Source organism: Aythya fuligula, chromosome 1 (assembly GCF_009819795.1).
Source record: "Aythya fuligula isolate bAytFul2 chromosome 1, bAytFul2.pri, whole genome shotgun sequence".
Taxonomy (NCBI): domain Eukaryota; kingdom Metazoa; phylum Chordata; class Aves; order Anseriformes; family Anatidae; genus Aythya; species Aythya fuligula.
The window spans coordinates 81,921,166-81,942,875 of NC_045559.1; the positions used below are offsets into that span (position 1 = coordinate 81,921,166).

Below are 21,710 nucleotides of genomic sequence, written 5' to 3' on the forward strand. Positions count from 1 at the left end.
TTCTGAAGTTTATTCTGCTACATGCACACATTTTGGTTCTTTTCATGTGATTTTCCTTCTGTCCAGTGATTGCTCTGTACTCATATTCCCTTCTTTCCCAGCCCAAGTTTTCCTTTCATTTCACCTTTTTTGCTTCACACAGTCCATTCCCTAATGGTCTTCACAATGTATAACTAGTTCATCCCAGCAGTTCATTAGGAAACAGTTCTCAGTCACTTAATCTGTTTTATCTCAGTTGATTTTATTTTCCCCTTTTTTCAATAAGGCAAAACCAAAACAACCCACACTCTTCTCTCCTTATGTTTCTTTCACTTCCCACTGTCTGTTCCCCACCTAACCAGCTGTAGAAACTATAAATCTCTAGATCAACCTAGGGGGCTATTACTATACTATGCCTCAAATATTCCTATATTCATTTATTCCTCCAAGTTTGGCTCCAGTGCCAGATTTGATGCTCTGTTCATTTTTCATATTCTCACATCTAGTATTCATTCTTGCTGTAGAAACAGATAATTCCTAATGTAAATCTCTCCTGAAATCTAATTATTCTATGCTGTTAAAAGTAAGTTTGAACTCGTGAACTGTTTCTAAATAAACTGAAAAGAATCGTCTTTCTGATATGTGTATTCTTGACCATACTTAAATTTTTTCCACTGTTCTTTTTTAATCTTGTTACTCTTCTCTTTGTGTCTTGATTGAATTCTGAGCTTCTTGGGAAACCTGCTTATTTGTGCTTTTTTTTTTTCTAAGATACTTTGTGTACTGTCATAAGAGGCAGTTGGCTGTCCCTTTGTTTACTTGCAAAAAAACAAAAACAAAAACAAAAACAAAAAACACAATGTTTTTGAGTGTTCTTTTGGTCCTTGGCATTTGTCTTACTGACATGAGGTTACTATTAGTGAAAATTAAAAAACAAAATCTAAAATCTATTATATTGTTCATGTTTTTAAAGATGCCTAGCTTTTATTATTAATAGGCATATTATGCTTTAATTCAGTGTACTGCAAAATAGTTTATATTTACTGATAGTAGCCAAGCACACACAGTGTATCATTGGTTTGATGACATACTAGTGTAAAACACAGTTTATATGTCTAAACCCTAAAAATATGTAATGATTTTCTGTGATTATTATGGTGTTATAATCTTCTGAATGTCCATTCCATGCTGACACTTTGCTTATCTTTAGGGCTTCCCATCACCCCTTCTCTCAGAATCTAGTGACTGCACAACCTCAGAGGGTGACAGCATAGACAATTGCCAAATAATGTTTTTTCTTTTCCTCTGTTTATCTGTTAGACTGCTTTACCAACAGATCAGACAGGTGAATTGACTTACTTTGAAACCACACAATCAAAATAGATCCAATGCAAGTAAAGGGGTGAGGGTCTGATTTTTCAAGGATTAGTCATTATTAGATAAGTTAGCAATGTGAAACTGTAGTCCTGAGCTGAGAAAACAAGACCTTGAAGAAAACAGGGAGACTAGTAGTCTTGAGCTAGCAAAAGCAAAGCAGATGAGGGATGAAAGCAAGAAAACAAGAATTAAGAAAGCAGCTGAAGATTACAGACTGACCTTTTGCTCATTAAAGGTCATCAGTATATTTAAAACCACACCCACCAAAATGGAAATGTATGGAAATATGGGATTTGGTGTTCGCCCCTCCGGTCCTCTGTAACACACATGCTCAATAGAGATAAGTTAGGTGAACTAAAACAACCAATCAGAAGTAGCTAGAGAGATGATTTCACAAGTTAGGTGTGTATAAATATTGGCACTTCAAGTAAGAAATGTGCTTTCTTTGCAAAAGATCGCCAAGCACCTGATTCTGCAGAATTCATTATTTAATAGACTTTCATGTAGATTCCAACTCGCAGTGCCTATTGGACAGGTGTATTGGGAACAAACCTTCGGATAACAAAACCATGTCCTAAGGCTCACTAACGCTGTTTTAAACTGAAGTAACAGGACAGACATAAAATGTTTGTGTAAATATTCCAAGTGATTAGAGAAGAAAGTAGCATCTGGGCAGGTACAAATGTATATCTCTTTTCCAACCTCTTGCTCAAAACAGGCTCAAAAAAAAGGTCAGACAGGTTGCTCAAGAGCATTTTTTCAATATGGTCTTGAAAATCTCCAGGAATAGAAACTGCATAACCTCTCCAAGTAAATTTTCCTAGTGCTTGATGGTCCTCATGGTAGTAAAGACTTCCTTATATCTAGTCAGAAAATTTTGTGTTTCAATTTGTGCCTGTTGTCTCTCATCTTTCTACTGTGCACGGATGTGAAGAACCTGGCTCTATCTTTCTAATAAGGTCTTTGTAGATTTTGGAAGCCTACTTCTGGATTTCATGTTCTCCAGGTCCTTCACAGGGCAAGTACTCCAGCTGTGTAACTATTTCAGTGGCCCTTTGCTGAGCTTGCTCCAGTTTTTCAACAACATTGAGGGATCCAAAACCAGATACAGTAATTTCAATGCAATCCTAAAAACTGCATCTCTGCTAGATATTGCCATAACTCTAGGGGCCTGTCTTCTTTCATTCAGTCCTACAAGTGCAATTTAAATGACAAATATTTTCAGATTATTGACAGTATCAAAGCCAATAGATCCCTTCTGGCCTTAGAAGAGTTCCTTTCACCTGACCTCCCCAAGGGGTTGTCTTGTAATACTGTTGTGCTCTCTTTCATAGTATGGCAGAAACAAGAAGCAAATTGGCAACTTAGAGAGAATGATCTGATTAAAACTGGTAAATCCCATGCAATAATGTTTCTTTGACTTTACCTTACTCTGCAACACAAACGTCTTTTGCTATGTCAGTTCTGAAAAGGTGGCTGTGGGAATTATGTATGTGTGTGAAAAAGTTGGGCAGCTTTTCCTGTATATCTTGTTTTCTGGGCCAGCAACAACACCCTGGATGCATGACCCTTTAGCCTTTTTCTTTACTTTTGTATATTGACTTTCTCTCCTCTCATGGTCCAAAAAGCTTTGCTAATCTAGTACCTGGACAAATCCTCTATCTGCACTGTAGTCAAAGACAGTCTTTCCCAGACATGTCTGTTTTGCTTTAGAACAGTCAAAAAAACTGACACATTTTAAAATGGAGACTTTCTCCTAAGGAGAATGGAGATTTTCTCCTAAGGAGTAGAGAAAAGATCTCCACAGAACTCTTGTTTGACTGCCTCAGTCAAAAGGAGAGTGATATTATGCTCTTCTAAATGTTCTCTTAAATCTCATCTCATTTCCAAATCAGGTCTGGGTGCAAAAAGTCAAAGTGTTACCCTAACGTCTATCCCGTGCCCTAAAAAATTGTATTGGGGGTACATATAGCTCTGTTGAAGTTTCTTTCTGTCCTTGGTCCTTCTCCTTGCTGTATTTTTTTTATGCTCTCAGAAGCTTTACTGTCAGCTCTTATTGTCCAAGTCAGCTTTTCTTTATGCCTTTTCTTCTCTCGTCTTCTTTGGTTCTTGTTCTATCCCCTCCTACACATACCCCATGATCCCAGAGCTTTTCTCTGCTGTTTTGATGTTAGAAGTCTGTCAGAAACTGCTTCTCCAGCCTTCCAGGTGGAACATTTCCCCATGGAGCACTCAGGCTAATGCAGACAAAGCAGAAGAGAGTGCTCTAGGGTGGAGCTGAGGGAAATTGGGTCAGCATCTCTGAGACAAGCTGTGACCAACTAAACTGTTGTGGCATTCTGACACAGTGCCAAGATGTGAAAAATAGCTGAGACAAACTGAGAGAAAAGCTCTTGCATAGTCCAAACTCTGCCTTCACCTTTCACAGTAGCCTTGACTTAATGGGAAGTGACAGCTTTTTCTATCCCTTGAGGTTCTAGCTCTGCTACCCTCTGTCCTTACATTAGACACTGTCAATCAATTAGTACTAAATCTCTGTTTTCCTGGAAAGTACTGGTGCCTTTGGGATGGCACAGTGACAAGGCCTGTGTTTTTTGTGAAGTTTTTCCACAGGCACTCAGTGGAGGTGTTTCGGGAGAAGCTGCTCTTGTTCAGGCTTTCTTTGGGATGGTCCTAAGAAGGTGATGTTCATTAAAGCAATGCATGTCAGTCTTAGTGATGGTGGGTTCTTTTCAACTTGGGTATTCATTATGACTGCCTCCAGTGAGCACAGTAGTTATCTGCAGAGATTGTAGGACCGCAGGAAATGAATGTGATGTCATGATCTGCAATTAAGGGGGGAGTGTAAGGTGCATGAAAAGTGAAAAATCTCATGGTGTGAAGAAGGCAATCCTGCAGAAACAAAATAGAGCTGAACACTGTGGAAAGACAGCCCTAGGCTCACTATAACTGCTGGACTAAAAAAAGGTGTCTTTTACCTATTTAGATTGCCAGGAATTCCCCTTCCCTTCCCTTCCCTTCCCTTCCCTTCCCTTCCCTTCCCTTCCCTTCCCTTCCCTTCCCTTCCCTTCCCTTCCCTTCCCTTCCCTTCCCTTCCCTTCCCTTCCCTTCCCTTCCCTTCCCTTCCCTTCCCTTCCCTTCCCTTCCCTTCCCTTCCCTTCCCTTCCCTTCCCTTCCCTTCCCCTGAAACTTTTATATCTTATTTATAGAGTGACTGGACTGAGGCAGTGCCAGGAAATGCTACATATCATGGGAATGACTGTTGTTGCTATCTGTGAGCTGAATGAAGTGAGACAGCATATCTTAGGCAATTTTGGAAAGGGATGAAGATGCCCACAAACTTAACTATCTCCCTGATTGGGTACAGAGGCAGGGGTCTGAGTTCAGATGGAAGCAGGTGTGTGACAGCTGTAGGCCCTGACCATGGGAGGCTGTTCTTTACCTACATGGAGACCATGGAGACAAGTTAGTCTCTGCCATATTGGCCAAAATGTAAGTAACTAGAAATTTTAGGTCATAGTTTGCTTTTTTTTTTTTTTGTTGTTGGTTTTTTTGTTTTTTTTTTTGTTTTTTTTTTGTTTGTTTTTTTTTGTTTGTTTGTTTGTTTTGTTTTGTTTTTTTTACCCTAATTATATTTTCATTAGGAATGCAGGGGAAATGTGAATCATGTTTAATCTTTAGAAATCAACTTAGCTTCAAGTATGCTATATGATTTCATTTTCTGTGGGGTTTGTTTGTTTTGTTTCGTTCTTGACTGTAGACAGTAGAAATCCCTGGGGACACAAAAAAGGTTTTCAGAGCATGATCCTTTCTCACTATCTGCCCTCTCTCCTGGAAAGACCAGCGTGAGATCATAGGATCATAGGTTCATGTAGAGCAGTGTAGTGATTAATTTGTTTCACCAGACAATATAACCACTTCAGAGAGATCTCTCCTCCAAAGTTGTTCTGTACTACTCTTAATAGCTCTCCAGCTGCCATTTCTGTTATATGGGTTGAACTGACCATGTGAGTCTCTTCCCTACTGATTTTTTTTACGCTTTTTTGTTTATCTTGTTTGAACGTATTTTTTCAGATTCCTCCCTCAGAGGGGTCCTGTCAATCCTATTCCCATTTTCCTTCTGAACATCTAAAATGAGATGTTTCCTAGTGGCAAGAATTTTCCCTTTCACTGTTCCCCATCCTCTGACAATCATGTATATGTGGTGAAAACTCTGACAGTGGGGCAGCCGGGACCAGAGTGATCTGACCAGACATTTTAATTTGCCTGTGTTCAAGAGAAATCACAGAATCATGGAATGGCTGAGCTTAGAAAAGGCCTCTGGAGGTCATCATATCTAACCCCCCTGCGCAAGCAGTTTGTTGCAAGAAAATATGGATGAGAATTACTTGTAAGAAAAAAAAAAATCATGTTCAGTTTAGCATTCTCAAGTTTGAAATAAATACAGAAGACCCAATAAAATGGTAAATTTTTATTTACCATTTATTCATAAATGTTGGATGAGAACCGCCCATTGGTAATGCTCATAGTGTCAGTACTTGCCAAGAAATGTGAAAATTATATTCTACATCTGTGACTGTTAGCAGAGTCTTAAACTGAATGAATGAATGAATGAATGAATGAATGAATGAATGAACGAACGAACGAACGAACGAATGAAGGGGATACGCTTCATAAAGTGGAAAAATCTTATTTCCTTTGTATTTTTTCTCATAGGAGCATAGGGACAGAACTTTCTGTATGAAAATAATTTGACTTTCTGCTGGATAAAGGTCTGAAGGCAAAGGCACTTGCTCTTTTCACAGAATCACAGAATGGCCAAGGTTGGAAGGGACCTCTGAAGACCATAAAGTCCAATCCCCCCAGCAGAGCAGGATCACCTAGAGCACGTTGCGCAAGATGGCATCCAGGCAGGTTTTGAATAGCTCCAGAGAAGAAGACTCCACAACCTCTCTGGGCAACCTGTCCCAGTGCTCTGTCACCCTCACAGTAAAGCAGTGCCCCCTCATATTGAGCCAGAACCTCCTGTGCTTCAGTTTGTGCCCCTTGCCTCTCATCTTGTAGCTGGGCACAGCTGAAAAGAGACTGGCTCCATCCTCTCAACACCCTCCCCCCCAAATATTTGTATACATTGCTGAGGTCTTCCCTCAGTCTTCTCTTTTCCAGGCTAAATTAGCCCAGTTCTTTCAGCATGTCCTCGTACGACAGATGCTCCTGTCCTCTAATCACCTTAGCAGCCTTCCTTTGAGCTCACTCCAGTAGTTCTATGCCTCTTTTGCTCTGAGGAGCTCAGAACTGGACACAGTACTCCAGGTGTGGCCTCAGCAGGGCTGAGCAGACTTACCATTGTATGCAAAATTGCAATCTCTTCTCCCTTTCATTCTATATGACAATGTATTACACACTGAATGTTGTCATTTTCAATGTGTTAGGAAGATTCAGTGTCCTCCTATCCCAGTGCTATCATTCAGCATTATTGAAGTCCCTGTTATGGTCTGACTGTTCCAGGACTTAACTTTCTGTCACAATACACATGGACGTTACTCTGCAGCCAGAAGACTTCCAACAGAGAAGATGAAGTAATATGAGTCTTAAAGCGAACAGGACTCCATAGATATTGTTTATTGGCTGTTATGTCCAGAATGTGTCTGAAACCTTTTCAGCTTTGTTAAGGTTTGCATCCCCACAGGCCTAAAGTATACATCAGAAATTCCCAAACAGACTTGGAGAACCCAAAGCAAAGGGAATTGGACACAAATGAGAAGGACAGATAAGCAAGCTACTTAGTTTTTCTGAAGTTGTTTATTTGTTAAGGAAGATGCTTAAAGGGCCACTCAACACGTATGTGTTAGAAATAATTTCCAAATAATTGGTATAGGAGGTGGAAGTCTGCTTTCCTTTGTCATAGTAAGTAATTACCAGATGGATTAATTCTTCAGCTTCTGGTGTGGTGTTCCATTTCAAAATATTCATTAAGATATCCTAACTTCATGTTAACATCTGCACACAATGTTCTTCTTTTACACAGTTCTCTTTGAAATATATGGTTTTTTGCTATTCATGATCCTTTGGATTCTTCTCCTTATGGCAATCACTAGGACGGTTCTTCTCTTGAAAGGAGAAAGCAGCATTACCATGTGTCTTCTGAAATCAAACATTCACTTGGGATCTATCTGAAAGCTTCCCCTTCCCTGGAAATGTGTTTTACTGTGAAACTAACTAAACAAATGTCAGTCCATGAAAGAACATTCACGAGAGCTAGTTAGTCCATAGCATGTAAAAATTCTGTGTCTATTTATATAGAAAAGCAGCTATAGAAAACTTGTTTAAAACCTGCATTAAAATTATAAAACCTCTATCCTACTATTTCAGTGCAAGATCCAAGCACTTTCTGCTATGTTATTCAGCACAGCATCTTTGCTGACCCTCGAATGTATTATACTCCTTTATTGTTAACCCTTTTTTATTTTTTTTTTAATTTTCTTTCCCCAAATGTTGGATTTCCCCCCTTGTTTCAGCTTTTTCCACAGGCGTGGTCCTATGCATTTGCAGATTAAACTTGACTATTTTAAGAAGCTTCTATCCACTACTGGAAAGTGTCCAGACCTACAGAAAAACAATTAGGACTGCATATCTTCATTCTGGCTCTTCATTTTGATGCAAAATCAAAAAAAAACATGGTACCTTACATTAGTTTAAGCAATTAAACTGTCTAAGGCAGCATAAAAAAAATCCATTTTTGTGGCTGTATTGGGTGGGGGAAAGGAGATGTGGATGGTTATGGCTGTTTCCAGACAGATCACACGACTGTGCACTTTGGCTTCTCCAATGCTAATGCTCTTTGGGTGAGTAAGGAGAAGACAATTATTTCAGATGGCCAAAGCTGTCTCTGGACTGATTCTGTTTCATCTGACAGTGAATCAGTTTAAGTACCTATTGTGTAGAATAAAATAAACTAGTTTGAAATTGCAACTTTAACAGCGCATGCTCCATCCCAGAGCTGGTATTGTCTGTATAGCCATGCAGCAAGGAAACCTGCAGTAAATAATCTGTGTAACAAATTCTTTCAACAGCAGCAGCATGAGTTAAATGTAAATAAGATTGCATTGTTTTTGAAATCTGAAAAAATGTGTTTCCTGCTCTTGACTGTCTCATTTTCCTCCCCTTAGCCTGTCTCCTTGGTTCCTTTAAAATGTCTGTGGGAGACGACCCTTGCCATCTCTGCCCTGCCCACAGTCATGCTCCACTGCCAGGTTCCAGTGAATGTGTGTGTCAGAACCACTACTACCGATCTGCTTCTGACAATTCTGATGCTCCCTGCACTGGTAAGTATTTGAATGGAGCGTTTGAACGCAGGGAAAAGGGCTGTTAATGAGGGAGAATTTGCCTGAATGATTCAGGGGAGTTCCAAATCACCTCTTTTCATGACCAATAGACCACACTGGAGATGTGAAGACCATATTTACTATGTAGAAATCGAATTGTACTTATGGAAATGATTCATTTTCTCATTGGCTTATCGGTTATAACTTTTCACCGTCAATGATTATGAACATTAATAGGTCAAGCAAGTAATTAACCCCAGAAAATTAAGTAGGGTTAATGATGAGCACTCAAAATCTAATTTAAATGATACATCAAGAATCACTCATGAATTTTGTCAAAGTGACAGGGAATAAATTCATGTCCTAAAGCAACTTACAGTCACTCTACATCTGTGAAGTTAAACACTCAGAAATTAGGAAATATGTTTTGTTTTGTTTTGTGTAATCCCTTGCTTGTACACTGCACAGAATCCATCCTCAACAACATCAAGCAATCTTAACTTCAAAGGAATTTTTCTTCCTGAGCAGTTATATATCCTTTGCATTGGTCACAATAAGAACCCTCGGGGAAAACTAGTATGTGATTATACTATTAAATACTATACCACAATACAAATTGCTTCATCTTGTCATGAATACATATTTTAACCAGTCTTTTGTGTGCAATTTTCTGGGATATTTTTGGGGAATAAGAGTCCACAGGAAGATACAACTAGTGGAAATATACAAAAAGTATAATCCTTTCCATTGATCAATAGTAAACAGACAAAAGGCTTTGACTGTAGGTTTCATAGATGTTTGCTGTTAATAAGGGTATAGTGAGAATGAGGATTCGTGGATTTCATTGAAACCTTTGGAGGGAAGTGTCCTGTAAATCGCGTCTCCCTTACCCCTACCTACTACAGAGCTCAATATCTATATCCCTGCCTTTTCTGTCTTTGTCTCCATAGAATCATTAAGGCTGGAAAAGACCTCCAAGATCATCTGGTCCAACCATAACCCTACCACCAATGTCACCCACTAAACCGTGTCCCTAAGCACTACGTCCAACCTTTCCTGAAACACCCCCAGGGATGGCGACTCTACCACCTCCCTGAGCAAACTATTCCAATGCTGAGCAGCTACTCTTTCTGAGAAGAAATTTCTCCTAATTTCCAACCTGAACCTCCCCTGGAACAACTACAGGCCATTCCCTCTTGTGCTATTGCTAGTTATCTGTAAGAAGAGGCCAATTCCCAGCTCCCCACTTCCTTTCAGGTAGTTGTAGAGAGCAATAAGATCTCCCCCGAGTCTCCTCTTCTCCACACTAAACAACCCCAGTTCCCTTAGCTGCTCGTCATAGGACTTTTGTTCCAGGCCCTTTTCCAGCTTCATAGCCCTTCTCTGGACAAATTCCAGGGCCTCAATGTCTTTCTTGTAGTGAGGGGCCCAAAACTGAACACAGTACTTGAGGTGCGGCCTCACCAGAGCATAGTACAGGGGAACAATCACCTTCCTGGTCATGCTGGCTACACTGTTCCTGATACAAGACAGGATGCTGTTGGCCTTCTTGGCCACCTGAGCACACTGCTGGCTCCTGTTCAGGTGAGCATTGACCAGCACCCCCAGATCCCTTTCCTCTGCACAGTTTTCCAGCCACTCTGCCCCAAGCCTGTAGCATTTGCATAGGGTTGCTGCGGCCAAAGTGCAGGACTCAGCACTTAGCAATGTTGAACCTCATCCCACTGGCCTCTGCCCATGGATCTAACCTGTCCAGGTATCTCTGCAGGGCCTTCCTATCCTCAAGCAGATCAACACTTCCCCCCAGCTTGGTGTTGTCCTCAGACTTAATGAGGGTGCACTCAATTCCTTCATCCAGATCATCAATAAAGATATTAAAGAGGATGGGCCCCAACACCGATCCTAGGGGAACACCACTGACAACTGGTCACCAGCTGGATTTCACTCCGTTCACCACTACTCTCTGGACCTGGCTGTCCAGCCAGTTTTTAACCTAGCAAAGAGTGTACCCATCCAAGCCATGGGCTGCCAGCTTCTCCAGGAGAATACTATGGGAGACCGTGTCAAAGGCTTTGCTGAAGTCTAGGTAGACTACATCAACAGCCTTTCCCTCATCTACCAGGCGGGTCACCTGGTCATAGAAGGAGATGAGGTTGGTGAGGCAGGACTTGCCTTTCATGAACCCATGCTGACTGGGCCTGATCCCCTGGTAGTCCATCTTATTCTGTGTGATTGCATTCAAGATTAACTGTTACATCACTTTTCCAGGCACCGAGGTCACGCTGATATGCCTGTAGTTCCCCAGCTCCTCCTTACAGCCCTTCTTATAAATGGGCATCACATTATTAAGAGTTCAGTCTTCTGGGACCTCTCTGCTGATAGACTGCTAATAGATGAAGGAAAGTGGCTTGGCAATCACATCTGCCAGCTCCCTCAGCACCCTCAGGTGGATCCCGTCTGGCCCCATGGACTTGTGACAGTCCAGGTGGAGCAGCAGGTCTCTAACTGTTTCCACATGAACTGTGGGGTGGTCTCTTCTGCTCCCCACTCCAGACTTCCAGGCTGGGAGGCTGAGCACTCCCAAAGATAAGCAGTCTGGCTAGTAAAGACAGATATAAAGAAGGCATTAAGATCCTCAGCCTTTTCCTTATCCACAGTAGTCATGTTCCCCCTATGTCCAGTATAGGATGGAGATTCTCCTTGGATGTCCTCTTACCATTATTATATTTGCAAAAACACTTTTTGTTATCCTTAACCATAGTGGCTAGGTTGAGCCTGTGCTGGGCTTTAGCCTTTCTGATTTTCTCTCTGCATATTCTACCAATGTCCTTGTACTCTCCCTGAGTTACCTGCCTCTTCTTTCCAGAATATGTCTGGGAAGTTAATGTTCCCCATGAGAACAAGCACTGGTGATTGCGCAACTTCATCAGTTGCTTGTAGAATGCCTCATCCATTTCTTCATCTTGGTTTGGCGGTCTATAACAGACCCCTAACAGGATGTCCGCTTTGTTGACCACCCCCTAATCCTTAGCCAAAGGGACTCTACCTTATCTTTCCCAACCCTGATCTCAATAACATTGAAACACTGTAATATAGAGAGCCATGCCACTGCCACACTCCTGGTCACTTGCACTCCCCGGGGGGGCTGACTTTGTATGAGAGAGGAGGGGTGCTCTTGGCTACCTCAAGGGGCCTGGATGTAGGGAACCCCCTGCACACTGCGGCCCACTGCTCCGTTGCAGAACATGTCTGCCCTGGAGCCAATCACCTTGGTGATCACCTCGGCAATCACATCATCTTCATGCCTAAATTGAGCAGTGCAACTCTGCGACTTATTTCTAACTTTCTGAGCTTTTCACTGTCTACCTTCCAGTGTCTCGTCCCATTCTTATCTCCGCATAATCTTCTCACCCTCTGCATTTTCTGCCTTCTCTTCACTGTCTCTAATAGGGCAAATAGCGAATGCATAGCTGTTTTTTCTGCTGCCAGATTTTATTCCTGATGCCTGGCTGGTAGCAGGAGTAACTATAGCGTAAGTGGGGTTCAGCTCCCACAACTGATGGAACAATCTAAGGTCTGAGAGAATTCAGAGGTATTAGGTGCCAAAGGAGAGATCTAGAGGTCTCATTAGAGACAAATCTTTACTAAGGTGCAAAACTCAGTATTTCAAAGGCTTGAAGGTTTCCTAAACACTGGCTATTCTTTTAGGGAAAAATTAAAGTCACACTCTTGAAACAAAGACCTTTCTTGTCAATTTTGTGTCCCTAAAATGTGTTAGTGTGGCTGCTCCAGCATGTGTGTGTGTGACGTAGCAAAGAACTTGTTTTTCTTAACCTTGTACAGAGAAACAGGTAGAGAAGAGAACGAAGAAAAAGTAACTTGTTTCCCTCCCTTCTTTGTCTTCTTCCCTCCTCCACTTCTTTCTCATTCTTTCATAGGATTTTTACCTTTCATTCTGTCTTCCAGGTGTTCCCTCTGCTCCCCGTGACCTTAGCTATGAAATTGTTGGCTCCAACGTTCTCCTGACCTGGCGCCTTCCCAAGGACCTGGGTGGCCGCAAGGATGTTTTCTTCAATGTCATTTGCAAAGTATGCCCAACAGGTTCTCCAGGACCCTGCGTGCGCTGTGGAGACAGTGTACAATTTGAACCACGCCAGATGGGCCTGACAGAAAGTCGTGTGCAGGTCTCCAACCTGCTGGCCCGTGTGCAGTACACCTTTGAGATCCAGGCTGTCAACTTGGTGACTGAGTTGAGTTCAGAAGCACCCCATTATGCCACCATCAATGTTAGCACCAGCCAGTCAGGTGAGGAACCTTTTCTATCTGAGAACCAAAATTTCCATGTCTGTCTCTCATTTGATTCGCTTTTATGTTTTACATCCTGAATCTTTCTGTGTTGTGCCTGCTTTTTATCTTAATGTGCCAGTTCCATGATTTCACCTCTGCCCTTCTCTTTCCTGCTTTCTGTTGAATGGGCTTTCCTTTCTTTCCTCTTGGCAGAAAATAATGAGTTTATCAGCTGATATACCTGTAAATGGAGAGGAGCTGTCAAGGCAGAATCTGCCCTGGAGAATATAGCAAAGGGAGATGTAGCTCTGTGGATCAGAGAAAGCATGTATCTTCATTGTGCAAGATGGGAGACACTATCAGGGCTTGATGCAGATTTTCTGAGCATTAGCTTGCCACAGCAGCTCTTAGAGAGCATTTCTTTTTTTTTTTTTTTTTTTTTTCATCTTCTCTACACCTTCTCTGCATCCTACTCTTCTCCATTTCATCTTATAGAGCATTTCTAGCATTTTTCACCTCTTCACTTTTCTTTTTTGTCTGTGTTCTGAGTTACTCTGTTTTTCCACCTTCTATTGTTCCCATACACCACCTTCCATTTCCCTCATTTCAGTTCTGGTTCATTAAAGGGTAAAGAAGTTTGGCAGGAACTAAACCACCTTGCATTCCAGCTTGTCGTCAGATATCAAAGTGACTGGGGGCATCTGGGCTTAGATTCTGAGTGATGCCCAATTTGGCACTCTAAGTCCAGTCACATTCCATATATTGAATTACCATGATCATGGCTGCACAAATAGTACGATAGACCTTCAGTCGAGTAGATTAATGACCAGTGAAGTTTATTGAAGCAACAGGAGCACAGGTCCTTTGGGTTCTAAGATTCTATAATAATGAGATTATAATGAGCAAAGTTCACCTAGAAGACATAATTTTGACAAAAAAAAAAAACAACAGAAAACAGCTGGCTCTGGGCTGGCTATGCAATTTATCAGTTCCACAGTACCATGAAGTCCTTATCCCTGTGGTGATACCACAGAGCCTGGACACAGTGTCTCCACTCTACTCCACCCTCCGTGCGTTTTCTTTTAGAGACAGCAAACCAAGCTCCACTCTTGTTGCCAGTATCTAAGGCTGCAGGTTGTGTTGCCAAGGGGACTATCACAGAACACGTCCTTTGTATATCTACTATATCTCACCCTGGGAGTTTCCTCAATGCCATACCTTCCTTTAAGATGTGCACATACCTTTAGTCTCAATATGTCACTTCCAGCAATTATTCCAAAACTTCATACTCCAAAAAGTAGCGTTGTGTTTCATCAAATCTGTTCACCTTTTGCATTCCTGCTTATTAAAGTAAGGAGGTAGAAAATTGACAGATAGGCACTGTCTAAAGATGAAAATACAGATAAAGAATAAAGATAGGCACTGTATAACAAGAAAGAATATACATAATAATATTTACTCATCACCTAAATACTCATGACCCTGGGATAGCACATGTTAAAACCATATAGCTGAGTCATAAATGAATATGAAAACTACAGTTCTTACAGTTCTTAGGGAGATTTTAAGCTGAATTTTGACAAAGGATCCAAACAATGGATGACAAATGGATGACAAAGGATGACAAACAATCACCATAGCTATTTTATTTGAGCTGCTCTAGGTTCTTCTGCATGTTTTGTGTTTACTTGTACTTTGTTCTTGCCTTTTTAACCTTGCTGTTTTGATAAATGGTCTTGAAATATTTTTCTTCTGTCAATGGGGAACAAAGATTTTTTTTTGTTTTTATATGGGATAAATTTTTAAATATCTTACAGTTTTCACAAATGTGTTGTGATCCTTGTAGCTAGGACCTAAGTCAGAAGGATAACTAAGAACTAAAGTACTAATAGTATGTGTGGGCAGTCAGAAGAAAGGGAGAGATAAAAGGGTTGTAGAGAAGGCCAGACTGATTGATAGAATACAGAAGATTTGTATATGGAAGGAAAAACAAACAAACAAACAAAAAAGAATAGCATCAAGTGAATTCTGTATTTCTGTAAATATCCTGTACACAGACTGACTTACAGAAGCAGCCGGAGAGAACTGCATGCATATGGTTCTGCTAAATGTGAACAGTGAGGGACTGGGCATGCATTCTTCTTTATAAGCACGTAAAAGCATGTATGGAGAGGAGTTGTATACAGCTTGGTTAAGAGGATATAATGAGGAGTTATGTGGTAAGGAGGAGAAAAAGGGGGAACAATTTGAACTGAGTGACAGAAAATGTCTGTAAACATTTAAAGAAGTGTAAATGTTAAATAAAAACCTAATTAGATTCCACACTGAAGATGCAGAGACCCCTGCAAAAACCGTAAAGCTCAAAAGAAATGCTGCAGGGTTGGACATGAGATTGCGATCTTGGTTAAATCTCATCTTTTGATTTCTGTTTCTTCTTTGCTCTGGAAAGTAAGGGAGCATATACACACCCCAATAACTTCCTACTGCTAGCAAATGCCAGTGGTTTAACAAAGTCTGTTTCTTCCCTTCAAGCCATTCATTACCTGAAAGACAATTAGCATGTATATGATAGGATACCTGGTCCCCTTAGGAGTCTGGCTGCAAGTGGGTGGTCAATTTTTGTTTACAGTAAAAGATATGGCTTGGTAATTCATATGGTAATTTCAGACAGATGCTTTGGCTCCTGCCGCAGATAGGCAAGTGTTCTATTAACACCCTGAAAATTTCATTTTCTTCATGCTTCTCATGTATGCCTTCTTCATCTATTTCTGGGGTAATTCAATTGAGCAACTTATTTCTTCTCCTGCCTAGAGTCAGCCAATCTGCTCTCTTTTGGTTTTGTCTGACTTTTCAGACCACTCCTATTCCTCCGGGCATCTCTTAGTGTGTCTAGGCATGTTAGGTTTCTTGGATGTTTCTCTCCAAGATGAGTTTCTTGTGTATTGAAGCAGTCTTCAATGACAGGAGGCCAGAGTTCTGAAACAGCAGTGTGTAATGGAAGGCTTGCTTTTGTGTTTGCATTTTTTTTTCTTGCTCTTCCATGAAATCGCTAGGAGTGTGCTTGAGATGAGCCACCCTCAATTCACAGTGACAGCTCATACTAACAAGGCCCTGCTTTCTTTGTCATGTGGCCTTTTCTCAACCCTGCCCCCTCCCTTCAATCCCCTCAGCATCTTTTGTTTTTTTGTTGTTTTTTTCAGCTTTAGGTTACTTTTGTTGTTATTATTGTTTTAACAATTATTATTGTACAAGCCAAGATGAACATTTCAGGTTCTTAATGTTCTTTAAGAGACAAGGAGGGGACAGGAGGGCATGGAGGGTGAAAGAAAGCAAATTGGAGAAAGATGGCCATATCATAAATTTTGTTTCTATTAAATTAAAGGTGGCAAAAGAAAGACCTTTCAGTGCTGTCAGCTTCTGAATGTTGTACTTACTCACACAGCAGTCAGAGTTCTCTGTGTTCCTTCCTTTTCTGATTAAAAAAATACACTTCCCCACACTCTGCCCCTTTGTTAGAGATACCTTAGGCAATACTATGCCCTGGAATAGTTATTTTCTCTCCTCCTCTCCCCCCCACTTCCCCCTCCCCCCCCTCCCCTCCCATCCGTTCCCTTTCCTTCCCCTCCCCTCCCCCCCTCCCTTCCCCTTCCCCCTTCTCCCCTCCCTTCCCCTCCTCCTCCTCCCCTCCCCTCCCCTCCCCTCCCCTCTCCTCCCCTCCCCTCCCCTCCCCTCCCCTCCCCTCCCCTCCCCTTCTCCCCTTCTCCCCTTCTCCCCTCCCCTCCCCTCCCCTTCTCCCCTTCTCCCCTTCTCCCCTTCTCCCCTCCCCTCCCTCTATTTCTTTATTTCTTTATTTTCTTTATTACTTATTTTCTTGTCTTTTTTCCCTGCTACCTATTTGCTCTTCATTTTTGTCTCCAAAGCACTGATGATCTAACACTCTCCTTATCCCTAACAGTCTGCTAACCCTGATTCAAAGTTTGATAGAATCCTCTAGTTAACACAATCACATTTTTGGTGATGGCCTGATTATGATGTTCCTACCCTTCAGTGACTATGTATTTCAAGATAGAATAACAAGGGCTGGCATAGAAAAACTTTCCTTAATATAAGGTTTCATTTTTTAAATAAGACAACCTTTTATAGCAAAAATTACCTGAATTAGGATAGTAATAATATGACATATTCACCGAGGCAAGTTACCAGAAGGAAAAAACTATCCCACAGGTGAGACAAGAGAAAAAGGAATTACTTTCAGCTCATGTTTGAAGTGCTGAGGATGAATAGCTACAGAAGTGTCAGGATATGTGGAAAGATGTTAGGAAGCCGTTCCAGATAGCACAAACTGCATGAAGAAAGGCTACTATGAAATTGCCTCTTTGCAGAGGAGAACTTGACAAAGAGAAACCACAGAACTTAAAAAAAAAAAAAAACAACACCTTATTATTCAAAAATCAAAAAAATAAAAATAAATCACATCTTCAAGTATGTTCATAATGGTAAAAATAAAACACATCTTCAAGTACTTCAACTGCTTCATCTCATGCCTTAGAACAGAAGTAAGTTTTTCATTTAAAGGACTGCGAAAAAAATTTCTCTGTGCACAGTTGTAACTGCCTGTCCATTTTTTTCTTATACCTTCAACTGAGGCATGTAATAATGTCTGTTGCCAGAGCTATACCGTTCTGAACTTATTCATTCAGGCAGTTGTTGCATTTCTAGCAAGAAGATAAGGGAAAAAGACAGCAGAGACTCAAATGTTGTCCCTGCAGACTTTTAAAAGCAAGTAGAATTTTCAATGGAATCTGGACATTATAAGAGCTAACAGATACATGAGTATAAAGGTGATGTGATGAGGCTGCCTTGTACCTGTGAAAAGATAGGTAGCAGCCTTCTGCAAGAGCTGGATTCAGAGCAGTGGGACCTGGCAAAAATGTGTAGAACTGCATAAGTAAAAGCAGTCTGAAGGTTTGTGTAAGAAGTTGCATGGGGAAAAGGACAGTTAGGGGTAATGCAAGGAAATTTCAAAGGACCCGACAGAAGATTTTATGGTTGAGAGGAGGAAAGACTTAAACTCTGAGTATGTTTTTGAATTTACAAGGGCAAATGGATGAGTTGATCAGGAAAATTTGCTTGAAGTTGTCTGCTTTTCCAAAGACATATGGAAGAGTGCAGTGGACAAAAAATAAATAAATAAGTAAATAAAAATACTATTGTGTTTTGCCAGGCTAAAACAAACAGGTAAAGCAAACAATATATGAGCTCTGTGTTCATCATCCTCTGAATGAATTACACTAATTCCCAAAGTAACATGTTGTTTATCTATGATCCTAATTGCCAACCTTGAGCACTCAAGTTCCCTAAGAATTCAACTCTATTGTCTTCCTTTTGTATAGGAAAAATACTCTTGAAATATTTTTTTTACATTTCTCAACTTTGTTGTCTTCAGCAGATTTGGCCAGGTGTGATTGGGATTTAATTATCTTCAGCAAAAGCAGTGAATGAATATGCTTGTTTTCACATTGCAGGTTTCAGCAACTCTTTCAATGAAGATGGAAGCTTTCTGAGAAGGTAGAAATAGGAGGTCCATATGTCACATGGCACCTTGTGATATAAAGGAAAATTCTCTGCATATTAGGCATGAGTGGAACCCATTTATAAGAAATAGTAATAATACAGGTACAGGTGGTGAAAATAACTAAACAATTTGCCTTTCTAAAGCACTCTTCATGCACAGAAATTTTAGTACAAGGTTATGACAGAAGACAACACGAGATACTTTTTCAGTATTTTCAGATATTTTAAAGAAAGGGTCAGAACTCAACTGAAGTCTGTGGAGAAGACATAGGGCATTTTCAAAAGAAGAAGATGTTAAAGACATGAATAAAGTGATTTCTATTCTGTATTCAGACATCTTCCTTGAAGATTATAAATAAGATGGGGTGTACAACAAAGCTTGGGTTTAATGCCATTTGCTGAGAATGTGAGGAAAATAGGATACCTGAAGAAGTAAAGGAGGAGAAACGACAATATGAGAAAGGTAGATTTGGGGCTTGCATTACAGAAGAAAGCATAGCTGAGGGCAAGTTTAATTTTTTTTTTAATGATTTCTATAAATGAACCTCTGACCTTTTGTTTGGATTTATTTTTTCAGTAGCTAAGATTTGTGATCTGACTCAGTGTTATAGTAGCTCATAGGCAATAAAGATATCCTGATTCCTGTTTTCCAAAAGCCATGTCTGTCAGGCCTACAGGCAAGTAGCATTTGTGTATCATGTGTACTGATAGATAAGGAATCTCTTCATAAAATCTTTTACCATTGTATCTTCGGTATACCTTGATAAAACAAGCAAATGCATCATAAGCACTATTTATTGGTGAATTGCATGTATGAAGCTAAAAAATAAGTGATGGTGATGACCTAGTTTCCTTTGATATTTGCAAATCTCCTATTTGCTGCTCATCAAAAACTCAGTTCTGCCATGGGCTTATTTTCTTTCTTGGTGCTTGCAAGCCCAGCTATATGGCGTCTCTGGGAGATAGAAGAGAAAATGCTGTGGGAGCTTACCACATCCTTTAAAGAAAACTTAGGTTGTATGACACCTCACTATGCTCAAGAACATTAGTTGGCAACAGGTTATATCAATCCAAACTGAGATCTCTTCCAGTCCACTTCCTAAATCAAGGGAAGACAGGTTTGTTGTTGTTTTGTTGTTGTTTTTCAAAAAAGGACTTTGGAGATCTGAATCAACAGGCTCTTCTTGAGTAACACTTGAGAAGCAGAAGAGGTATCCTTCTTTCCTTCACATTCCTTCCTTACCTTGTCTGCTGATGTAGAAAAATTCTTAGGCTTGCAGGCACATGTTGCTTGTCAAGGACATCAGCATTATAAGGAAACAGCAGAAACTTGCCAAACGTTAGTAACTCAGAGAATGTAGCATTTTCATGGTGCTCTAAATATTTTAAATCTACCATTGTGTGTTACCAGGAAGAATATTGTCCTGACATGTAGGAGAGTTACAGTTGACAGCCCATGAAAAATAGAATCCGGGAGCCGTATTTACCCAATGGTTAGACTGCATTATATCTTCCATTAGGTGTTATATGTGGTACTTGTGCAAGAATTTATCCATACACTTGCTATTTCATAAATAGTAATGCTAAAATACAAAAACAAACAAATAAACAAACAAAAACAAAAACAAACAAACAAAAAAACAGTCATTTTCAGACTTCCTTAAAAATCTGATCTCAAAAAAATGTTTGCTTTCAGTGAATAGTTGGTTCAATCAGGCCCTATGATTTCAGCTGCCAGTGGATTGTGTCATTAGGCATTAATCTTGCATGTCTCCATTTATAAACACTATGTGAAAATAGCAAAATTAGTAAAAGTGATAAATCAACAAAGAACTGGATGCATATATATATGAAACAAGCTCTGAAACCAGTGTTTCATTAACAAAACTGTTGATAGTTTGCATGCAAAGAAAAATACTCTTTTGGCACTTCGGTGGAAGCAAGTACAAGGTAGAATCATTACTACATTACTACTACCTAGACTTTAAGCATTCCCAGCTGCAAGGACACTTGATCATATTTACAATCCTCCTCACCAGTCTTCCATTCTGATCCCATCCTGCCCCCCTAATGTTCCACTTTTAACCAATTCCTCCCAACACCTTCCTCTAATGTAATGAGTTTCAAATTAGTGATAAGTAATGGCAGTTCTGCAAATCTGAAAGTCTTGAGCTGACTTTTAGAACAACCTATCAGAATATTTCTAAAGTTAGTAGACACAAGCTCATATTTGCTTTCTCATTTAGATTCATGCTTCCAAAGCCTTCTTTTATGTTTGATGACCAGATCCTTGCTTTGTACATAAAGGTGGGTTGAATTTATGTGGCAAGGCTTTGGTAGCAGGGGGCTGCAGGGGTGGACTCTGTGAGAAGAGTCCAGAAGCTACCCCATGTTAGACAAGGCAGCACCGAACAGTTCTTCAAGAACTGCTCCATTATCGATGCATACCACGGGGTCCATCTCTTGGGAGCAAACTGCTCCAGCACGGGACCCCACGGGCAGCAGCTCATCCCAGGCTCCCTGCTCCTGCATGGGCTCCTCTCCACATGCTGCAGCTCCGGCCTAGGGCCTGCTCCTGTGGGGGCTCTCCATGGGCTGCAGCCTCCTCCAGGCCACATCCACCTGCTCCACCGGGGGCTCCTCCATCCATGGGGGGGCTGCAGCATGGAGATCTGCTCCATGTGGGACCCATGGGCTGCAGGGGGACAGCCAGCTCCACCAGGGGCCTTTCCACAGGCCACAGGGGAACTGCAGCTGCAGCACCTGGAGCACCTCCTGCCCTCCCTCTGCACTGACCTTGGTTTCTGCAGGACTGTTTCACACTCCTTACTCTCCCAGCTGCTGTTCCCCAGCAGTTTTTTTCCCTTTCTTAAATCTGCTCTCACAGAGGCACAAACATCACTTCTTGGCTTAGCTCTGGCCAGCAGCAGGTTCCTCTGGAGCCAGCTGAAACTAGCTGTTATCTAGCATGGGGCAGCTCCTGGATTCTTCTCACAGAGGCCACCCCTTCAGCCCCCCACTACCAAAACCTTGCCACATAAAACCCAGTACAGATCAGTTTGGGAAGAACAGCATCTCGTGGGAGGGACCCCATGCTGGAGCAGGGGAAGAGAGTGACTGTGAAGGAGCGGCAGTTACGAAGTGTCATAGACTGACCACAGGCCCTGT

The 21,710-nt window shown here is 41.1% G+C and overlaps 1 protein-coding gene across 6 annotated transcripts in view; it reads left to right on the plus strand.

Moving 5' to 3' along the window:
• Positions 1 to 21,710, plus strand: part of EPHB6 (EPH receptor B6) — an 84,075-nt gene that overhangs the window by 36,182 nt on the left and 26,183 nt on the right. For all 6 annotated transcript variants that reach the window (XM_032207596.1, XM_032207613.1, XM_032207606.1 and 3 more), the window contains exons 5-6: positions 8,526 to 8,681; positions 12,648 to 12,986. In XM_032207596.1, coding sequence (XP_032063487.1) covers positions 8,526 to 8,681; positions 12,648 to 12,986 — 495 coding nt within the window. The remainder of the gene's footprint in view (positions 1 to 8,525; positions 8,682 to 12,647; positions 12,987 to 21,710) is intronic.